This window comes from Colobus angolensis, unplaced genomic scaffold, assembly GCF_000951035.1.
Source record: "Colobus angolensis palliatus isolate OR3802 unplaced genomic scaffold, Cang.pa_1.0 Scaffold97, whole genome shotgun sequence".
Classification (NCBI taxonomy): Eukaryota; Metazoa; Chordata; class Mammalia; order Primates; family Cercopithecidae; genus Colobus; species Colobus angolensis.
In genome coordinates, this window is record NW_012123709.1 from 4,149,360 (window position 1) to 4,171,859 (window position 22,500).

Here is a 22,500-nt window from a genome sequence, read left to right on the forward strand (position 1 = left end):
GGCTGAACTGCAGTGGCGTGGTCATAGCTCACTGCAGCCTCAAACTCCTGGGATCACGTGATTTTCCCACCTCAGTCTGCAGAGTAGCTGGGACTCAAACTCCTAAACTCAAGCAATCCTCCTGCCTCTAGGCCTCTCAAAGTGCTGGAATTACAGGCATGAGCCAATGCCTAAAATCTTTAATCGTTACAGTTATGAGGTAGGTATCATCTCCATTTTACAGATGAGAAATGGTGAGTCAAAGAGGTCACATAGCTAAGAGATTGCACCAGCAGGATTCAAACTTACCACCTAACTTCAGTCCAGTACCTTTTCTACTAAGCTTATGACTAGGAGTACTTGCTGTATCTGTGCATTTGCTTAAGTAGTTTTCTCTATCTGGAATGTTCTCTCTCCTTCTGTCTTTCCCATTCCCCCCGTCAGAATCCTTGAAGGAAGGGCCCGAAGCTTCCTCTCCTCGTCCCCCTCTCATCCAGGTTATCTTCACCTTCTCTGCACACGCATAGCCACTCTTCTGCATCGAGACTCTTTCATCTTATTGCATGGTCATCGCTTTACTGCTAAACTCCAACATTTCTGAGAGCAAGCCTAAATCTTCTTCATCCATGTATGCCTTGCAGTGTCTACAGGATTGTAAGCATTAACATTTATTTGTAGAATTATTTAAACATGTTTCCTTGTAATTCTCACATGCTGTTCTGATGTCTTTACAATACAAATTGGACTTCACATTTCATCTTCAGGTTAAGTCTTTGAAGTAGACTATATAATTTATTCTCATTTTACATTGGAGGAGATGAAGACACAGAAAGGTTAAATAACTTGTCCAAAATCACCCAGTAAGTGGTATAGCCAGAGTTCAAACCCAGATTTCCAAATCCCATACTCTTCATTAAATTGTGCTGCCTCTCTCATCACACAAAACTTAATGGATAGAGGGCTGTATGTCTTGTTTCTCTAATTAAATTCAGAGATCCCTAAGATATGAAATTAATCCCAATTTTAGTGCTTTTTTTACTTGACAAATGTGGCTTGTTATACAGTCTCTTCTTTATATACTTCCTGACAAGGTCCTTGATGTAATGCCCAGTAGGCAGCAGACACTGAATAAATATTTGTTAAAGAGGATCAAGAATTGTGACTTCTAGAATTTCTGCAGGCAATCAAAGATTATTAATAAGAGAAAGGAGATGAACCAGGGGAACCAGAAGACCATTTGAAGGAAGATAACGGAAAATTGTCTTGTAGATGCAATAGAGATGAGATAAGCAAAGAGAGGCTACCATTTTGAAATTCTCTGTGTGTGTAAAGAATTCCTACTCATGTCTCTGGTATGGACTTCTCACCACTGTGTTGATTTGCTTCCAGTGTTCTCTCGCTTCCCTCTGTCATTGATCCTGACACTCTTTTAGGTTGTGTTCAGTACAGTGATGAGTTAGTGCCCTTAGGTGACATTTTACCCAGGTGTTTCCCTAGAGTATGACTGGAGATAAAAATCTGTTTAGGATTTCCTTTGTAGGAAAATTCAAGAAGTCTGAATTTTTAGGACAGGTACAGTCTGCATTTAAGGATCCTGATGGACAGGCTGAATAGACAAAGATAATTCAAATTTCAAAAGAGTTATTCATGTTTAACCCTTCAGAACTGATGAATGAGAAAATTAGCATGGACCTGTTGAAGCAGGTTCAGAGTAAAGGCTTACTTTCGTTTATTTTTTCCTCACAAGCTGGACCACATTCCCACACTAATTTCTCTTAATTTTGAAGACTTTAAAAATGCTAACCACTATAGAATTCTATGCACATTCTATGTTTTTTTCTATATTCTTCCTTAGAACCTACTGGCTTTCAAATTTAGATAAGTGAAAAGTTCTGGTCTAGAACTTTTCTAGAGATGAAGTAGTTTCCAAGGCTCCATTTTATGTGTCTGCTGTAATAATTGGTTCAGTTTCTCTACCTGACTGGGAAATAGCGGATAAAGAGTGTGCTGGGTTTAAGGGAGCTTATGATCAGGTTGCTGCTGGTTCCCAGAAAGTCTTTCAGCTGCAGGCCTCTCCTGAGAAGACAGGAAAAACAACCCTAAATATTCCTAATTTCCTAGCCCCCAGTCATTTGCATGCATGCGTGTATGTGTGCGCGCGCACACGTATGCATGAGTGTATCTGACTCCCACTTTTGCCACTTACTAAGTGGTGAATTTAGGCATATTATCAGATTTTGCTAACTCAGTTTCCCCAACCAGAAAATGGGGATGCTGATAACATTATCCACTCCATAGGATTTTTGGGAGAATTTAATAAGAGGATACATGTATGCATTCAGTTTAGTATCTAACTCAATAAATGCTAATTATAATAATATGAATGAAAGCAAGTTATAAAGTATGAAGCCCTCTTAGAAAAGGAAATGTTGTTGGCTGTGCACAGTGGCTTACACCTATAATCTCAAGAGTTTGAGAAGCTGAGGTGGGAGGATTGCTTGAGGCCAGGAGTTTGAGACCAGCCTGGGCAACATAGCAAGATATCATCTCTACAAAAAATTTAAAAAGTAGCCATGTATGGTGGTGCACACCTGTAGTTCTAGGTATTTGGGAGGCTGAGATAGGAGGATTGCTTGAGCCCAGAATTTTGAGGATACGATGAGCTATGATCATACCACTGTACTTTAGCCTAGGCAAAAAAGTGAAACCCTGTCTCTCTGTCTCTTTTCTTTTTTCTTTTTTTTTTGAGACAAAGTCTCGCTCTGTCGCCCAGGCTGTACTGCAGTGGTGCGATCTCGGCTCACTGCAAGCTCTGCGTCCCGGGTTCATGCCATTCTCCTGCCTCAGCCTCCTGAGTAGCTGGGACTACAGGCGCCTGCCACCATGCCTAATTTTTTGTATTTTTAGTAGAGACAGGATTTCACCATTTTTGCCAGGAGGTCTCGAAGAAAAGGAAACTTTAATGTAATAAAATTATGAGCATTCACTGACACCTGAAATTTTTCACCTAAAATATACATTAGCTACAAGTCTTCCAGAGTTTTCACTGCATGTTTCACTTGTTCTCCAAGTCAGAATTTGATGGACTGTGTTGTTTAGAGGACTGATAACCCAATAGAGCTGTGATAACCATCTATGCCAGATTTTCTATAGTGCTAACGTCAAATATTTTGTTTTGTTGCCCTCCTAAGCATACTCACCTTTACAAAATTTACCCTGAATTTTGGTTCAGCCATGGTTATTATAATAAGTACAGCACATTCTTCCACTTGATTCAATGAGCTCTATTTAGTCAAGAGACTAAATCCGGGTCAGATTCATGGACTGTTTGCTTCACTTAAATGAATCTGGGATACCACCATTCATAAATGGGAATGGACCAAACCCTGCTGGCGTAATGATCAGTGGGAGGAGGAGTGGGTTGGGCACTGAGCAGCTGACGATTCTCCTCACTTCTGGAGGGGGCCCTTGAGATGACAGCATATAGGTGGGGAGGGCAAGGCAACTGTGACACCTCCCTGGGGTCCCTTTGGTGCCAGGGATTTACAGAGCCTCAGCTGTCAAAGAACAATAAATTTTCCTTCAAAATATAAAACATAAATCAGTGTTTCCTAAACACTGAAAGGCAAGAAGAAACTAAATCCCCATAATAATGAAAAGAATCCTGTTAATTAAATCAGCAAGGTAGAGAGCTTCCCTCCTAGCGCACGGCCCAGCTGAACAGTAGAATACCTCGGAGACTGAAACTGAAATCCAGCTTTTTCTAGATTTCAAGCCGACATCCTGAGGGGACATTCAGGAGAAAAAAAATAAAAATCTTAAGACCAGGACATGTAAACACAACTTTTTTTTTTTTTTTTTCAGAAGTTGTACTACTGTGTTTATCTGGGAAAGGAAGTTGCAAAACAAATTGTAAACTAGGCTCAGTATATCTGTGCCAACCCCTTATCAGATTTGCACCAGTCACAGAGAAGCTGAAGGCTTGTCGCTGTGAATTAAATGCAAAAGAACACACACAGGATACTTGAGGAAAGGAGAGAGAGATTTCATTTCCTCTGATTATTTGTTTGTTTGTTTCAGCCATAGCCTATTTCAATTTATTTGGCTCCTGAACATCCTGGCTCATGTTGTTTATAACAACAAGTGTTGACTTCACACGTCTTTCTTTTTGTCCTGCAAAGCTATTGGTATAGATTTGTGGGACTTTTTAATGCTTGGTTAATTGGCTAGCCTTCCATGAAAGAGTGTGTTGCTGCGGTTGAGGAAAGCTGGGGGGAAAAAATAGAGGTTAAGGTTTCTTACGACTCTGTTACGTTTGGGAATTGAGAGCCATATAATCTTACTACCCTCAAGCCACCGATAGCAATTTCTATTCCCATCAGCCAGAGTCCTCCCAGGGATGAAAGCCACACCCTCTCGGCTCCACTTCAGCTTTTGGCTTTATTCTCCAGGCCTCTCAGAATCAAGTCACTTTCCCCCATCCTCTACTAACCTTCACATTTTACTGCCAGAGGGAGCACTTTTCAAATGGGAAACTCAGAAACTGAGACCTCCCTTCAGAATCTGTCCGTATTTGAAAATGCAAAAACTACCCAACTCTCTTCTAGACCCCAATATTTCATCTTTCACATAGTCATGAATCACATACCAGTTGTTACAGTCACATTTTTGAAGAGTATATTATGCATGTCATGGGACATATTTGCAGTATGCCAAAGTTCAGTCAGATTTACATTTGTCTGCAGCAGAGATGTGTCTTGAATACTCTGGCACAAGAGTTTCTTATTATCATCTGTGTTCCCCTTGCATTCTTATGCTTCTCCATCTTCTTTTGTCCAGTTCATAACCACACATGCACATACTCAGAAAGATCATTTTCCGTACTGATGGTGGCTAGTGCTGCTCAGAGACCAACAGTGGGGTATAAATTTAGATTGATAAGTAGAATTCGGGCCACAACTGCAAGGTTGCTAATCCCTCAGATCCCACCATACCACCAATCGCTTTGACCTTGGAGGTGAGGATGGCAGAAAGAAAGGAAGTGGTCAAGAAACTATGGCTCATTCCTAGCTCTTCATAGCTAAGAATAACTTTAAGTGGCAGCAAGTGGACACCATATGATATCAGTTTAGTTTGATTCTTGGGGCAAAGCAAAACAAGATGGCGGATCCCAGCTCAGTTCCAAGAGCTTGTCTTCCATGACCTCAGCTGGGTTATGGATCATGGTCTGATTTCTTTTCCGCAGGGTATATTTTTTTTCCTTCTGACCTTTCATAGTAGTACCTGTGTGCTTAGGAGGAAAACAAATCTCCTTAAGCTTTTTTTCCCCCCCCCCGAGTGTGTAATATATGTGTGTTCACATATATTATATTCACATGCACATATATGTGTAATATATGTGTGTAAATTCAATGTATGTGCATGTAGGCATATTGTAAGAAATAAGTTTTGAGGCTTTTAAAATTACTTTTTTACTCTCTTCTATAATCTTTCCTGTAGGACTTTAAGGAACTAGTTGCTTTAACGTTTTGTTATTTGGAAATGGCCAGTGGGTGATGTAAAATCTTTGTTTCTTTGGTATTGCTAATGAATATCTTAAGTCATGGATATATGAGTGACTATTAATTGATGTGGAATACCTGTTTAAGTAGAGGCTGTTAACTATTTCCTAAAGGCCAGAATCTATGGTTGTTTAATGGAGAATCAAACTAAGTATCAATGCTATGCAGGTCCAAAATGTATGTCCAAATTTCACTTTTAATTTTTTAAACTATAAAAATATAATCTGCAACCACATCTATGAATTAACTTGAAAGCATCACGTAGCTAACATTTATTGAGCATCTACTGTAACCAGGAGACTGAGCCAGGCACTTAAGAACCAAGTAAGTCTGAGTTGGATGGTAGCAGTAAGCAGCTCATTCCAAATGTATACCAAATGTAAATATTAGAAATAACACTATAGTTCTGCCATAATATTTAAATATACCCTTTATGTTATTTTTGTATGTCCATATATGGTATAACCGCCAAGTCGTTTTTCTTCTGCTGTGTATAAATTCTTGAGTGATTAACCAAAGGCAGGTGTGGATAGTGGAAACAAGCACTGTTAAAAACCTTCAGGCCCTTCCGCAGCCTGAGAGACGGGTACAACACACAGCACCATTTTCTGTTTACACTGACATCGCTTCGACAGTTTAGCACCTTTTTTTTTTTTTTTTTTTTTTCAGGAGTGGGAGTGAGTAGCAAGTCTTCTGATTAGGAATTTTCAAAGACAAACTTACAAACAGAAGAAATAAAGTTTGCATTCCTTTATATATTTAGATATGACAGATGAAAAGCAAAGCAGGTATGCAGAGCATGCCTAATCCCTCACCAAGGTGGCACTCTCCGAATGCTTTGATGTCGCCTGGTTGCAAGGCCCCTGAGACTTTTCCAGGAACCAGATTCATTGACTTCATGTGGCTTGCCCATCGCTTCTGGTGTTCAAAAGAGAAAGGAAAAGGTCCCTGTACCTTCTTGCCTCCTTCCTTTATTGTACGGTTTGCTTTGTTTGTTTGATTTTAAAACTGCCATTATGTGAAAGTGTTGCAAGTATAAATAATTGAGAAGATAACTCTGTGGGGAAACCACTTTTGCTGCCTTTGTGCAAAGGCAGCTCATTACGGCTCTGAGCTGCAGCATTCCGTAAGAGCAATTATGCAACATCAGTATGTCATGGATATTAACCAAGGGGAGTAGATAAGAGATAGGAAAATAATTTTGGAACTTACTTAATTAAATTTATTTGGTTTTTGAAATAGTTCCTTTTGTGTGTAATTTACGCAGCCACTCCATGGTTGCCGTGGTCTTTGCAGGACCGTCGTTCAGCATTTGTGTTTGGCATTCCTCCTCAATTTCGTACGGACCTCAAATGTATTTATATTGGGGTTTAATTTCCACCCAAGGAGAGGTTACCCATGAAAATGGAACCATAATTTGGTCATGAGGTTTTCTTATCCCCCCTAGGGCTTATATAGCCAGTTAATATATGTTAATACAGCAAAGTGAATAAAAGGTTAAATAAGTGGGTCAGGCTCAGAACGAGTCCTGTACCGCTTACTTCTGCTGAAACGGAAGGAAAAGCCCATCATGGCGCTTGCCTGACTTTCACCCCCATCATTTTAAGAATTGCTTTGCCAATTCTTCACAGCAAATAGTAATTTTAAGTGGACCAAAACAGAGCTCAGGGTGTTTGCACTCCGTGGTAATAATAGAGTAGCTGTGCTCCCTGGAGTCAATAAGCCCAACAATTGAGTCATTTTTGCCTCCTGTGAGTGAATCACTGCTGTTAGCCTGAATGACAGGATTGCTTATAGACCCAGAGCCCTTCACCAGGCTGACCTCATCTCGGGACAGCGAGGTTCAGAGGGCAGGCAGGTGGTGTTTAACACAGTTATAAGTAAAAGCTGATTTTGTACTTGTAAGCTCTGTAAACAAGAAAGTAGAATTGACTGGGAGCATTCGATGTACATTGATATACATTATCCAAAGCAGCACTTCCTCTTTTCCTGTCTCTTTCCTCTTCTCATTTCTCCTTCCTCTTAACATGGTCCCCACCTCCTCCTACCCTCTGCATGCATGTGTCTCCAACCCATGTAGCAGACATGCTAAAGTTAGATGGCCACATACAGCTCAATCACAGGTCTGATTAATGAAACATCAAGAAGGTATTGAAATATATATGTATATATGCGAAATGTGTGTATATATATGTATACGTACAAACACACACACACACCTTATTCTTAAGATTATTCTTTGGTTTCAAACAGCTATTTTGAAGCAGACATTTTAGGCATAGTAAAATACCCAATAATCGTTTTTTTTTTTTAAATATTCCATTGAGTAGGAAAAATATGACAAAAGTAAGGAAAGGAAAAGGCAGAGAAAGCATTTAAGCCTAATATAATTCCCTAATAATAAAATTACCTTTGAGATAGCAAAGTTCTAAAGAACCTTTTCAGCCAGCACATTTTAGGGGTCAAGGTGTCATATTTGGGGTAGTCATGGGGTACTCATGTTTTATAATAATCTTGGGAGGTAGAATTATGAACAGGTTAGATATAAACGAGAGCCCTAGAAGTGGTTCTTCATCTCTGAATCTGACTTGTGGAAATCTAAAGATGGAAAGAAAGCCATTTTTAAGTTGATAAAAAGCTTAAAAATATAATTTATGTTAAAAATTAGGATGTCGCTTCATTTTCTTTTCAAATACTTGGAACCCCAGTGCCCCTCAAAATCTGAACAACTAGAGTCAGGAGTTAATTTGTACCGTCACCTTCTCTTAGAGATCGATAATACATATCACTCTGTTAAAGGCTGTGACGCAACCTGCAACAGAGAAAGTGACTTCACTTTGTTTACCTTCACATTTGTTTTCTCCATATTTATTTGACCTTGGCCACTATTCTGGAGAAATACCTGTTGATACTAGAGTTCTTCAGAGCACATTTGGGAGCAAAATGTCCTTACAAAGATATCAGAAAAAATATTTTTAAAAAGCTTTTTGTTTTGGGGGTTGAGACAAGTTCTGGCTCTGTTGCCCAGACTGGAGTGGAGTGGCACCATCTCGGCTCACTGCAGCCTCCACCTCCTGGTCTCAGGCGATCCTCCCACATCAGCCTCCTGAGCAGTTGGGACCACAGATACATGCCACCATGTCTGACTGATTTTTTTAAGGTTTTCATAGAGATGGGGCTTCATCGTGTTGCCCCTATTTCTCCTTTGTCTCCTTTCCTTTCTCAGTCTCACACATCTTCATCCTTCACTTTCTGTTCTCTATCCCTCTCTCCCAACACCCCCCCGAAAACACACACACACTCATAACACCTCATTGACCTCAGTTCTCATTCCTCTCCACTTGAGTCAACTGCCCCTATCATCCCCAATACAGTTATGTCCTGCACTGTGCATATTGCCTGCCAGCCTAGAAAAGCCAGAGGCCCAATTTCTTCCAAGTTAAATCCTTTTCCTCCATCACTTCTGTACCCACGATTTACCTGGCTCTCTAATGCCCAGGTAGATTCGCACCTTTACCTAATACTTCTGGTCTGTATCTTAAGTTGTTTGTGAGTACAAAAATCACTAGACCAGCGCCAGAAAGCTAGAGTTATTTCCCACCTTAGTTCTGTACCGCTCCGGGACAAATCATTTCATCAGGGATTCAGCTCTACCACTTAGCAAATGAGAACAAGAAAATCCCCAAACTCCGGACTCTTTATTCTCAATTCTAAGTTATATCGGAGATGAAGGAACCCTATTGTCATTCACTCATGTAGTTATTCACTCACAAACATTTTATTGAGAGTGTACTATATTCCTGACGCAGTGTCAATAATAAAACTTAAGATGTGGCCCCTGCTCTCGAAGGCTATCTAGTAGGAAAGTCAGACAAGTAAATCACAATTGTGAATAAACACTATGTTGGGCATATTAGCTCGGTACCACCGAGGAAGTGCTTCTTAATCAGACTTTGGAACCAGGGAAGTTACCTCAAAGAGATTTCTGTGATGAGCACTTTGAAGGGTGTGTTAGCCAGATGGCCATAGCAGAAAGCCCAGCCCAGGGCAAAGAAATAGTGTGGTCCTGGTTGGTTAGCACATTGACTTTAAAAGTATTAATTGCTTTTTGTTTATTTATACATTACCTGGCTCTAAATAATCTGTGGCAGTTAAACCAAGTACTAAATTAAGGTTTTGTTGTTGTTGTTTTGTTTTTATTTTATTATTATTATTATTATTATTATTATTTTGAGATGGAGTTTCACTCTTGTTGCCCAAGCTGGAGTGCAATGGTGCGATCTCGGCTCACCACAACCTCCTCCTCCCAGGTTCAAGCGATTCTCCTGCCTCAGCCTCCCGAGTAGCTGGGATTACAGGCACCCGCCACCAAGCCCGGCTAATTTTTTTTTTTTTGTATTTTTAGTAGAGACGGGGTTTCTCCACGTTGGTCAGGCTGGTGATCCGCCCACTTCAGTCTCCCAAAGTGCTGGGATTATAGGTGTGAGCCTCCATGTCCGGCCAAGTTATTTTTTGATAAATAGTGTTGTTACTTTATCTGTATTGTGAAAGTGGAAATGTTTCGGATGCCATCGTTTCTATTTCTAAAAATTAAGTTAAACCACTTTAGAAAATTCTGATATGAGATGTGAAATCTGAATATGCTGTAAAAATTCTTTCAAATTGTGGTACAATGTGCTTGCTTTTTTGTCCATTGGAGATTACAGCTTTGTGGGTAATGTCAGAATCAAAGGTTGATGTCTCTATTTCTCAGCAAATCGGGGGAAAAAATCCACTAACTAACCCTCTAAAGCTAAAATATTTAAGGACTAAAGCAGATGTGGCATAACTGCTGGTTTGCTAGGTCTCTTGTGGTTTATAAAGATATATTTTATGTCTTTTATGATTACGGGATGATGCTAAAAATTTTGTGGGTAATAATACCGTCACATTGGAAAGACTGCATGTGACATCTCTGGAGAAGATACAGAATGCTACCCGGCTGTCAAATCAAAGTAAAAGATGTTTAATTTGTCATTAAGAAAAGGCAGTCAGGAAATTTTATTTGGAATTTGGTCTTTGATGTGTGAAAGCATAAATGTGAGGATATTAAGTCATGTATTCATGAATAGATTTTTTTTTTTGCTTTCTGACATCATGTGTTTTAATAATTTTTAAAGCTATTGTTAGATGTGTAGCTGTTAGAACTGTAATTTATTTAAAGTGAGTTTTAAAATTGTTTAGATCTTTGATTTTCCTTCTCCATTGGCACCTTTACTGGATGCCAGTATAAACTGGTTAAATAGCATTTGGTTTAAACAGAAAGAATATACATATGCATATTCATGATATTTTGTTTGTTGGATCTTTTTCTTAATATTACTTGACTTTCTGTGTTTTAATCTCATTTTTTCATATTTTGGGATGAAGCCACTCTAAAGTTTAACACCTAGGAGATTTCTCACTTATGGTTCCCTTTAAAAGTGCTAAAATCTCAGCCTCTCAAACAAGAGACCAAGCTACAATTTAGAGAAAGCAGTGGTATTGATAAAGGGCCCTAAGAATGTTGCCACCTTCCGAATGTGTCCTCTGCCACATCCTTTCTTTTAAAGCAGCAGGAGAATTGAGAGGAGGATAAGAGCCTGGTCCATCCAAACACTTCTGGCATGCCAATCTGGTCTTCTGAAGTATCCCCTGCTGCTTTAGAAAAAAGAGATCCCCAGACAAATGAAAGGGCCACGGGGACATTCACATGCATAACACCTTCCCTCCAAGTGGCTTTAGATTGCCCGTGTGTTGGGGTGGTTTGGCCTGAGTTGAAGAATAGAGACTTGAGAACCATTTGTTTCCACACCATTTTGGGTGAAGTGCTATATTTTTCACCTTAAAAGCCCATTTAAAAAGAAAAATATGGTTTGAAAGGAGGACACAATTTGGAAGCCATCACACTTAATGGAGCCCCTTTTAAATGTAACACTTTATCCTATCAATTCTCTTCTAAATTAGTTGTCACTACCTAGAGAAACCCACCCTTGATTGTTTTATGCTATTGCTTAAAAACACATCGTCTTTTATATATATTTTCCTATTCCAGTTTTAAAAACTGTCTGATAAGTTCCGTTACTAAGCTTAACTTTTGTTAAGTAAGGAGTGGAACGTCATTTGTGTAGCAACACCCAGTGTAACATCTATGTAATTATCATCGGCCTCTAAATCTAGTCACACAAATTAACTCAAAATGTAAAGAAAAAGGGAATTGGGCCTATTAGAGACAAGGCCTTGACCACAGAGGTTTTTACTAATAATTGACTTGGCCAATCATGGTCAGATAAAGAACTTTCTAAAACTTACAGGATAATTTAGAAGAGGAAGGAAGTAATTTTTTTGGAGGTAGCCAGGCAGTTTATCCTACTACCTACTCCTGCAGCTCTGGAATATTCATATAGCTTGGAAAATAGGAAGAAATTAGATGTTTTGAAGTTATGTCACTACCTTTTGCTCTTCTTTTGTCCTTGTTTTTTTTTTTTTTTTTTTTTTTTCTTGAGTGGCTTATATACTGTCTCGGCATGAAAGTCCTATTCTCAAACCAAAGGTAACTTTTGAAAATTTGAGTTTGCCTCTTCCCACCACAACAAATAGGAATTTCTCATCTATTTCCAATTTTCATCAATTGTGCACCGTAACATACTAAACATAAATTCTCAGACTTATCCTCTCAATATCTTTTGTATTTGTATCTCTCCTTTTTCATCTAAGTATAATTTATCAGCAGTCTCCCAACCAAATACCCTACTTCTTTTTCATTTCTACCACCTTCATCAGAGTTCATTTTGTTTCCCTCTTATGCCTGGATTGGACAAGAACTTTCTATCTTCTCAGCTTCTAGATTCTCATCAGTTCAGTTCATCCTATACATAGCTCTTGGAAAGATCTTCCTCAAACACCATATTTTATCATTCTACCATTTAGAAATTTCAAGGATTCAATTTATCACTCAAGAACCTCCACCAGCTTGCGTGTTAATCATAGCCATGTTTTCCAGATCGAAGCTGGGAGCCAGTCAGAGTTCAATTCCTTCATCCTCCCTTACACAAAATCGGCCCTGTTCTGCACTGGTGCCTTACGGCATGCCATTTCCTTGTTTTCTTTTCTTCCAATATTCCAAGTTCTTTTAATCTAGTTCAGCTTTCTTCCTCCAAGAATTTGAGATTAATCTTTATCTTTACCTTCTTTAATTGACCTCGTGACACTCATTTACTGACTATGGGCTATTTTGATTTGTAATTATTTGTGTGCTCTCCAATTGTAATTTTCAGTTTGTTTCTGTGGGTGTGAAAAATAAAAATCTTTAAAGGCATAACTTGCATTTTCATATATACGGAGAAAGAAACTCATATAACTAGATATGTATGTATTATTTATAAGTTTATATATAACTTTGTCTTATATTCTGTCATTAAATTTGTTTTATGTTAAGTATAGAATATGGAAGATTTACCAATGTGTGACATATATATAGATTACTATGGACCTTAAAAATTACTTGGTTTAATTTTTTTTAGGATTAAAACAGGATGAAAATAAGCCTTACATTATATCTGCTCCTTTATACCTAGCTTTACCTTCCGCCCTCTTCCCTTGCCAAACCCAGTCTCTCATACACACACACACACACACACACACACACACACACACACGCCCCTAGAGAAAGCATCTATGAATACAATTCTGTGAACATGGAGGAGGTGGATGATTAGTAACTTTTGATTGGCAAAAGGGTGATGTAGGTTAAAGCAAGAAATGAAGGTGAGAAAAGTCTCTGTTCCCCTAGATAGAGGGGAAGGGAGCGAACACTAGAACCTGGCATGATTGAGTATAATAGAAGTGAGAATGTTTAGCAACCATTCTTTTCTCCTTTGTTTCTGGCATTTTCACCCCCCACCACCCCCAGACAAAATTCCTGTCTTTAATCTATGCAGTAATATGTCTAAATATCCTTGAATTGGTAACTCTCTATATATGTATGTGTGTATATGTGTCTGTGTGTCCCTATCGCCCCTACTTCAGCAGCAGCACAGAAAACTGAGCCAGGTGTGAATGAATTCACCTCTGGCAAAGTTTATTGCTGTGTGTGTGTGTTTCCATACACGTACGTGTGCACACGTACACAATACACATACATATACATACCTACATGTGGCTGATGACTTCTCACAGTATATCTCAAAGCATTATTGCATGTCCCACTTAGTTGGTAGGGCATCTCTAGCCCGACAGATTTATCTGTTGAGAATAGGAGTATGCATTTGAAACCGGTTTAATTCTTAGCAAGACAATGCACATGTCTTATGTAGATTTCGTTGTTGATTTTTCCTCCCTGATAAGTTACTTGGGGAAAGTCATGTCAATATAAATCAGTGGTAATGAAATCAACATTATAGCATCTTTGATAATGCATTTGCTAAAGCCTTTCTGGACGTTTACCCAGCTCTCAATGATTGATATTCCAGGCAGCGGATAAACATTTTTGATGGATCTGTTTGCTCACAGATAAAAAGAAAAAAAAAAAAAAAGAAAATGTAATCCTTTTATCTCTTTGATGTAAAGGGTGTGATGCCATTGGAAAGGAAGCAGTTCACATGTGGTCGTCATAGCTTGGTGGCACCAAAAATAGAAACTCACTTAGGGTAAAATTTGCTGTCAGAAAAAATGGAGCGTTCTTTCTGAACTCAGGAGCGCGTGGTTCATGTGAGCTTCCTTGTAGATGGTTGCTACAATAAGGCTTCTTTCATACAGGTGTGTTTATGCCCCAGGCTTGCTGGCCACAGTCCATTCCATTTACAGAAGCTGAATTAAACAATAACTACCGCACTGCAAAAAATGGTGGGGGTGGGAGGAAGGGGAGGGGGAAAGGTGAGCGTCAAAGGAGATGCCTGAGAGCTTTGTTAGGGCCAAGAAAAACCCTGTTGCAGTTGTCAGAGCTTGTTGATGTTGCTGGGAACGGCACTTTTTTTTCTCCTGGATTTTGTGGTTCTGCCTTAGGAAAGAAAGTAAAATGGAACGGAAGAACAAAGTCCTACTCTATAAATCAGCAGCTGCTCCTTGCCAGATCAAAGGAGTGACATTTTTGCTCCTGGACTACTTGTCCACTTGAGGGCTTGACAGGCAGCTAACAGCTGGCCTGCTAGACTGTATGGAGAATCAGCCTACATCTTCTTCTGAGCAGATGACAAGCTAATCAGAGACATATCCATAGCACAGGGCATGTGAGTGCACCTTGATCTCTTCAAACATATCTAATACATAATTGCTAAACAGCTTGGTGCATTTTTGGCCAGTTAATGCTTAGGTGGTTTCCATTAAGAAGTAGGATAGAGAATTAATACTTCAATCAAAGGTGATTATGAAAGTTAAAGAGATACTAGATTTGTTGGGATCTTTTCCTCTTAGAGTGAATTAGTAAAATGGCTGGAACATAACGGGAATTGGCTAAGAATGCATGCAACTTGATTGTGAAGTGACTGGTTGATTCGCAAAGCCAGGCCAGGCTACAGTGTTCAGATACATGAGTAGGTAATTAGAAATCAGTAGTTTTAAAAATGATTGTGCCTGCTTTTTATGTTGATAGAGTTAAATAAAGTTGTAGATGTACCTTCTGTGTCTGCAAAAAGTTGTTTTCAGAAGCACTATAAGGTGTGTAGGTATCCAGATCTGGAATTTTAATGTCAGTAGTAAAACTTTCAAAGTAATTCAGTTTCTAGTTGACTTCCATCTGCAATAAATCATGTACAGGATGAGGTAATATACTACAACTTATGTCTATTGACTTAGGATTTTATCTTTAAAAGGATAGATCCTAGATATGAATAGCTAAGGAAATTTGAGTGTTTTCTCCTCCCTTGCTTTCAAATAGCTTTGAAAGATCACTTTTATAGTGCATGATAAATAGCTACATATGAATAATCTGATGGTATTCTGTAAGAGTAACAGTGCTTCAAAATCATAACCTGCTGGGATGTTTTGTTACATGCCATCAAGTGTGATTATATTCATGGAATAGTGTTTACTGTTGCTCAATATTATGAAGGAAATAAAAGATAATTCCCTATCTGGGGGGAAATCTCTCAAATATTTTAATTAAAAGGTCCCTACGTTTAGCCATATAAACCTTAGTTAAGTAAAGTGACAAATTTTCTCAATCTCCTTTAAAAATTATTTTATATATAAAAATAATTATATTCATTAAAAACTCCAACAGTACAGAATTATTTGGAAAAAAAAGATAGAAATCTACAATTCTCCTATCCATGCCTGAGAGATAGCCTCTGTTAACAGTCTTCACAAAAACATTTTACTGGCCCAACTTTTCCTTTAAGAGGTACAGATGGAGTACAATAAATTAAATTATTATAAAGTGTTTATTGCCCAAGGCAAGTGAGTAAAAGACTATTTAGATCTAAGATACCTAAAGAGAAGAGTGTGTGAATTTTTTGCAACTGAGATTCACAATTAAAACTTGATCTTTGCAAGTTTCTATTCTTAGGCAGAGTATTAGAATCTGATATGTGATCTAGAGCAAGGCTTCTCATACTTAAATGTACATAGATCCCTTGGAGATCTTTTAAAATGCAGAATCAGATTCAGTAGCACAGGAATGGGGACGGTAATACATTTCTGCATCTCTAACAAGCTCAAGGTGATGTTGCTACTGGTCCATGGCACATATGTAAAGCAGCAAGGATCTAGGGAACCACACAGAGAGTGTGATTCCAAAGAGCTCCCTCCCCTATCCACCTCCCACCCCTGCAGGCAGATGCCTGCCCTAGTGTCTAAAATCTCCACCATAGCATTGTATGTTTGGATTAAACTGCGATTTTTAGAAAGATCCTGCGACATGAACATACGCTACTTGTAGGAGTACAACACATTATTACCCTGTTGCCGATCCAGCACAGGTTTCTTCAACAGCCACCCACCTATTCCTAATTACTATCTATGAGAGAACAGAGCTATTTAGGAGCATTGGATAGGTGCATTTTGACTGTAAGGTAACGTTTAATGAGCTTACTATGTGCCAGGCATTGTGCTAAGGATCTTGCATACAAAATCTCCCTCAATCCTCAAAACCACCCAGACCCAGTTATTTCCTCAGTTTACAGATAGGAAACAGAGTGAAGCTTGGGAAGGTTAAGAAGAATTTTTAATTCTATGTCCAAATTCACACAGCAAATAAAGGGCAGAGAACATGAGCCCATGCTCTTCACCATATTACTCTATGCATAAGTCTGGAATATACAACAATAATTGAAAAGGGCATGCAGAAAGTAGAGTATTTTAGTAAAGAACCTACATGAGCCCCTGTAACTTTAGGGAAGAATTAGATGAAAGTAAGAATATTGGAAAAAGACAGTAGAAGGCCACCGAGGATAAGCATCACCTACTTGATAATTTTGCCCAGGGCCTTTTATGTCAGCATGAACACTCCATTATTCAAGCCATATTCATAAAGGTACGAAATGTTTGTGATTCCAGATTACCATCATGTTTTATATTATAAATTTATTAGTATTTAGTTCATGTGTTTTTAAAGGTGTAGGCAAATCTAGTATTCTATCAAATTATAAATCAAGCTGTTGCTTAGGGAAAGTAATTATGATCCATGAATCTGTCCCTAAGTAACATATGAATCTCATTCATTTACCTTACTTTGCTCGTGGCTGTCTGTGAGAAAGGAGCCATTGTCTGGTCACCAGTGGAAAACTTACGTTTGCGACATGACTCCATCATTTGCATGCCCAAGTTCACCTTCAAAGGCATTAAACTTGCCTTATTCACTGATTTAACCATTTTAATGTATCTTACTGAGAAAATCCTACTCTCAGCCATGACCATAGCACAGAGAAATACTTGCTGTTTTTGTAAAGTAAGAAAAAAATGGAGAAATTTGATAAGGGACTTGCTAAAGCTGAAGTTTCATCATTTGAAACACCAGCCAAGAGCAAGCGCTGTGAATAAGCACTGTGGCTGATGGGCCCCAGGGCTGCGGACAGTAGGGAAGCAGGGCCTTTTCATGTTTTAACAGGTCCCCTGCCACTGAGCTACCTACAACACCTTTCCCCAATGGATCTGATCCCTCTTCAACAGTTCAGTCCCTTCCTTGCCCAAAGCAATCCATGCAGAAGCTTCAATTCCGGCTCTTGTTGATTCCTCCTCAGAGTGTTCAGGGATGGCAGCTTTCCAGGTAACTCCATGGAGGCCTGCACTTTCTAACAAAAGGAATGCTTCCAAAAGGAGTTGGTTACCAGGTGTGGCATGAACTTAGTGAACCAGAAAGAAGGGATTTATCAGCCAGTTAAAAAGGTGGGGGGTGGAGAAAGAAAGGAATAAAGAAAAGAAACCAACAACAAACAGGAATAACACCTAAATCTACTTCTATCAATCTGAACTATACTTTGGAGTAAAAAGTCTTGAAACGAAAAATCATGATGGTCAGAGTTCAGTTGTAGAAAACTATGCAAAGCTACAAAGTTTAGACTTCCTAGGGGCAGGAGAGGCCTCTGGGAAACAGCTCTTCAGCAAGGCAGTAAGATGAGATTACAGTGATATTTGCTACCTTGGGTTTATTTGTTTTAATGTATTCTTTTGTCATCTCTGAGTTGACTCAGAAAGGCCTCGTGATTCTTGGATCATCATTGGATTTATTTCTATAATTAAGTTATTTTTAAACTAACAGTCTTAGTATATAATTTTTAAGGCTCACACATACTCATCCATTTTCTACTGGAGATCGAGACCATCCTGGCTAACACGGTGAAACCCCGTCTCTACTAAAAAATACAAAAAAAAAATACTAAAAAAAACTAGCCGGGCGAGGTGGTGGGAGCCTGTAGTCCCAGCTACTGGGGAGGCTGAGGCAGGAGAATGGCATAAACCCGGGAAGTGGAGCTTGCAGTGAGCCGAGATCCGGCCACTGCACTCCAGCCTGGGCGACAAAGCGGGACTCCATCTCAAAAAAAAAAAAAAAAAAAAAAATTTAGAGAAAAAGTAGTCTTAGTAGATACTCTCCCAAGCTTCTGTATGAGCCTGTATACTAACTGTGAGTTCAATACAAATCAATGGAAGTAGGGCTCTTTAGGGTCTTCCTTCCCTAAGGACTCACTAATGAAATTATCTGTAGCCCTTTAAAAAAAGTCACAATGAGGCTAATGAAATTTTTTTTTCTAAGTGAAATCTAGATAAAGCTAGCCACGAAGCTTACTGGCACATTTTATGGACAAGTTGTAAAAAACTCAAGAGTGTTTTTTAAGAACTGTTTAATATTGAAGAAGACTTCGTAACTTAGGGTTAAATTGTTTCAACCAATAGAGAAGTAGATTGTATGTCTGCAACTTCAAAATCATTCTGGTATGACATTAAAACTTAGAGAATTTTTTTAATATCAGATACAGATGAAAAACCTAACAGTCTTTGGATTGGAAATAACTTGTGGGGGTTTTCATTAAAGTTGGGTGCAGCTTGCTGCATTTTGGTTAGTTGGATGTCTTCAGCAATTTTTCAAATGTTTTGGGTTTGGCAAAGTCCAAAATGTTTTTTGCCAAGACCCTCTTTTCCCCTTATTTTTTAAACCCGTGTGAAATTCAAGGATAACTTAATCCATATGTGTCTGATTCATTTACACTTAACTCATCAAAATGTTATTTTATAAGACCCATTTGATATCCATGGAAACTTCTCAGTCTTTTTAAGATAAGTCTTTTGTCTTTGAACCAGCAAGTTACATTTTTCCATATGAATGGAGCCTGAACCTTGAAAGACTGAAGATGAGTTGATTTTCAACTTAGATTCTTCAAATTTTAAGTAAAATCAAAGCTTGATATTCCATTTACTACTTGAGCACTGAAGAAGGTCATTTTAAAAAAATATAGATTAGAAGATGTGGAAAAAAATTTACTTCATGTAATTTTGAGAAAAGACCATGTATGGAAATTTCGTCTTAGAAATATTAAACAAAGAAAATTATTTCTAGTTTGATTTGTTTTAGTCTATAATTTAAATGGCTCCATGTTATGTCTGTCAGTGTATTTTCTAAGAGTGGCCTCTGGGTCATCAGGACTGGTGGGAGGCGGTAATTTCATTTTTTAATGTCAGGGTTTTCTTACAGTCATCTCATTAATTGTTAATTTTCATAGTAACATCTATGATGTCAATAAAATATCCCAAGATCAGGGGAATTGACAATTGGCAGGAGTTGTATGTTAAGAGATTTCTGAAAATTTGGGGCCCATATGTTTTTAAAATTCTGTGTGATTTGAAAGAATGTGGTAGAATTATGAATCTGGCAAGAAATAGCACTATGAATCAAAAACATTGTTTGAGAACAAAAATCCAGAGAGGCTGAATGGTGCCCAAGTGAAAAAAGCAAAATCTCTGTGACCCTTTGTAAAAGGACCTAGTGAAAACCTTCAGAGGCTTCTATTCATATTTGCTTAGGAGAAGTGGGCAAAGAAAGGCCATTGCCATAACTGCTAGTGAACATCCAGTCCATGCCATGGTAACTAGTTGAAAATGTTATACTGGAGTGGCATTTCCAAGTTCAGTGCTTCTCTAAAGACCTGCTAGCACACAGAATGCTTTTTTAATGTTCTGCATTGTTGTGTATCCCCCATTGAACAACCTTTTGAGCGGACCCCGTTTTTACTAATGTAAACATTCTGACGAGTATCCAAAGAAATGACCTTTGAGTGAACCTCTAACCTTCCCCGTAATTATTTGTTTGAAGACAGTGTGGAGTTCTCCTGCTGAGAACTAAGAACCATGATGCCTTGCAGCTCTGTGAGTAAGGGAGTGTTTGGGGGAACTGGAGAGAAAGACATAAATAAGGGAACAACCTCCAGATGTAAAGAATAAAAGAGTGAAATTAAAAAGGGAAAAAATAGCAATTCATTTTACCTAAAGAGTCGGCCTATACCAAAAAAAAAAAAAAAAAAAAAAAAAAACCCACAAAACACAAAAACCAGGATTAGTAGCACATAAAAGGAGGTAAAACCCCTGCTAAGTGTGTCCTCCATTAGCAACTTCAAGGAGAAGAGACTTCTCTGACTCTCCTGAGCATCTCAGCTGGTTTCAAGGTGAGCTGATAAAAACAGTTCCTGGGGTGGAAATATCAGGTCAGTCCTTCTCGGTTGCTGTAAAAGTGGTGGGGAAAGAGTAGATAATTAAGTTCTGATTGGAGGGATACTTCTGGAAGTCTTTGTGATCTGGTCAGATATTCCTCAGCAACATTTCAGGTGACAGGTGGGAATAAAGATGAAGTTTCAACTCTCCTTTTGTTTTCACCTCTACATAGCTGGTCACTTTCTTTTTTGACAACTGAGCTACACTTTCTTAAGTAATAAAGAAGTCCATTGTTTTGCAAACAAACACCATATGCAAAAGGCTCCTTTGGTTTTCTCCCAGCTATTATTCCTCAGCTTAATTGTATTCCCACCAGAGTGCTCACAGGAGGCCTGCCCGAGTGTGGCCTGACTGTCCTCCTCCAAAGGGACTTCAGCTTCCTCAGAACGCAGAGCTGCCAGCACACACTGAATTTTTCTGGCTAATTTCAAAGAATGAGTTTTCAGTTGCTGCCTGTGGCCCCAGGTGGACTCATTAATCATGAAGTCCCCCTGTGCTTAAGATCTGAAACTGGAAATATTGACAGATGTTATCAATGGGTATATTTTTAAGGAAAAGCTAGCTGGATGCTCCCTGCTCCTCTGAAGTGCATGGTCAGTGAATCCTGTGCATGAGCGCAAATGTGTGGGGAATACACGTCGTGAAGTGCACAGGGACAAGGGTAACTCACAAATGGTAGAAAATTGTTTTGTTTTTATTAAATTTGGAGAAATAAAGGAGATTTCTTATCATCTTACTCTGTTTGTACATGAATATTTGATGGGCATTATTAAACATTAAAGTAACATGAAGTAGGCACTTATTTTTGGATTTCCAACAAAATTAGATCCAGGCTTCTCAGATGAAATAACTGCTTCTCCTTTGCATTCCTGCGATTCAGTCACCACCTGATTTGCAAACGTTTCTTGGGCTCTAATATCAACCATGTGTACCTGAGGCTCTGTCTTTCTAGTGGGTTGAAAGGTGGCTGGGTTTATGGTTGGCAGTTACCTTATCCTCTGCCCTGGGTGTCCCCGCTTAGGCTGGAAAGGCTGCCCCCAGCTGGCACTGACCTCTGAATGACCCCTAACTTTACAGGCTTAAACTGCAGGAGTTGCCGAAGAGCAGAAGTCTTTCTGGCCAGCACTTATTACTGCTGTGTTGGTGATAAAACTTCAGACAGCCTAATTGATGGCTTTGCTGACCTAACAATACCTTGTGAAAGCCGAGTGCTAGAGCCTGGTCTCCATTTATGACCAGCTGCAAGGGGAAGCTGGGTCTCCCTATCACGGGGAGTCCAGGGAAAGGGGAAAGTCTCCCAGCCTGTGAACTTTAACCAGATTCCTACTTGTTCAAGAAGCAGAAGCACAATTCGAAATTAGCAGAAGCTTTCTCATGGAGAACTTTTTTCCCTCCCTGAGCTCTTTCAGCAAGTTATCTTGGTGATGACTACGCAGTGACGATGGAGATTACCCAGTCGACTATTTTTGAACACTGAAAGGGAAAATCACCTTTAAGTTGAAAAGTTAATTTTCAGAAGAGATTTGACTGACTGTGTTTTGTGCCCCTCAGCGTTCATGCAAAGGTGTTCGCAGAGTACAGAAACGGAGTTTGATGACTGGACTTCTCTGTTCTGTTTCAGGTTTATTAATGCCAGAAGAAGAATAGTACAGCCCATGATTGACCAGTCAAATCGAGCAGGCAAGTTCCAAGTAGTATCTTTATCTATATTTATGTCCCACAGGCACAAATCCTCATCAAGTTAGACTCCAGTGGTTTCCTCATCTGGTAAATAAGTGCTTCCACCAGGCATTCTGGAATTTTTTTT

At 39.0% G+C, this 22,500-nt stretch overlaps 1 protein-coding gene across 7 annotated transcripts in view; it reads left to right on the top strand.

The window, feature by feature from the left end:
• MEIS2 (Meis homeobox 2) overlaps positions 1 to 22,500 on the top strand; it is a 215,485-nt gene that overhangs the window by 187,476 nt on the left and 5,509 nt on the right. For 5 of the 7 annotated variants that reach the window (XM_011932663.1, XM_011932659.1, XM_011932657.1 and 2 more), the window contains exon 10: positions 22,315 to 22,373. In XM_011932663.1, the coding sequence (XP_011788053.1) occupies positions 22,315 to 22,373 (59 nt within the window). Of the gene's footprint in view, positions 1 to 22,314; positions 22,378 to 22,500 lie in introns of all 7 variants that reach the window. The other 2 variants (XM_011932662.1, XM_011932664.1) reach the window with 1 other exon arrangement.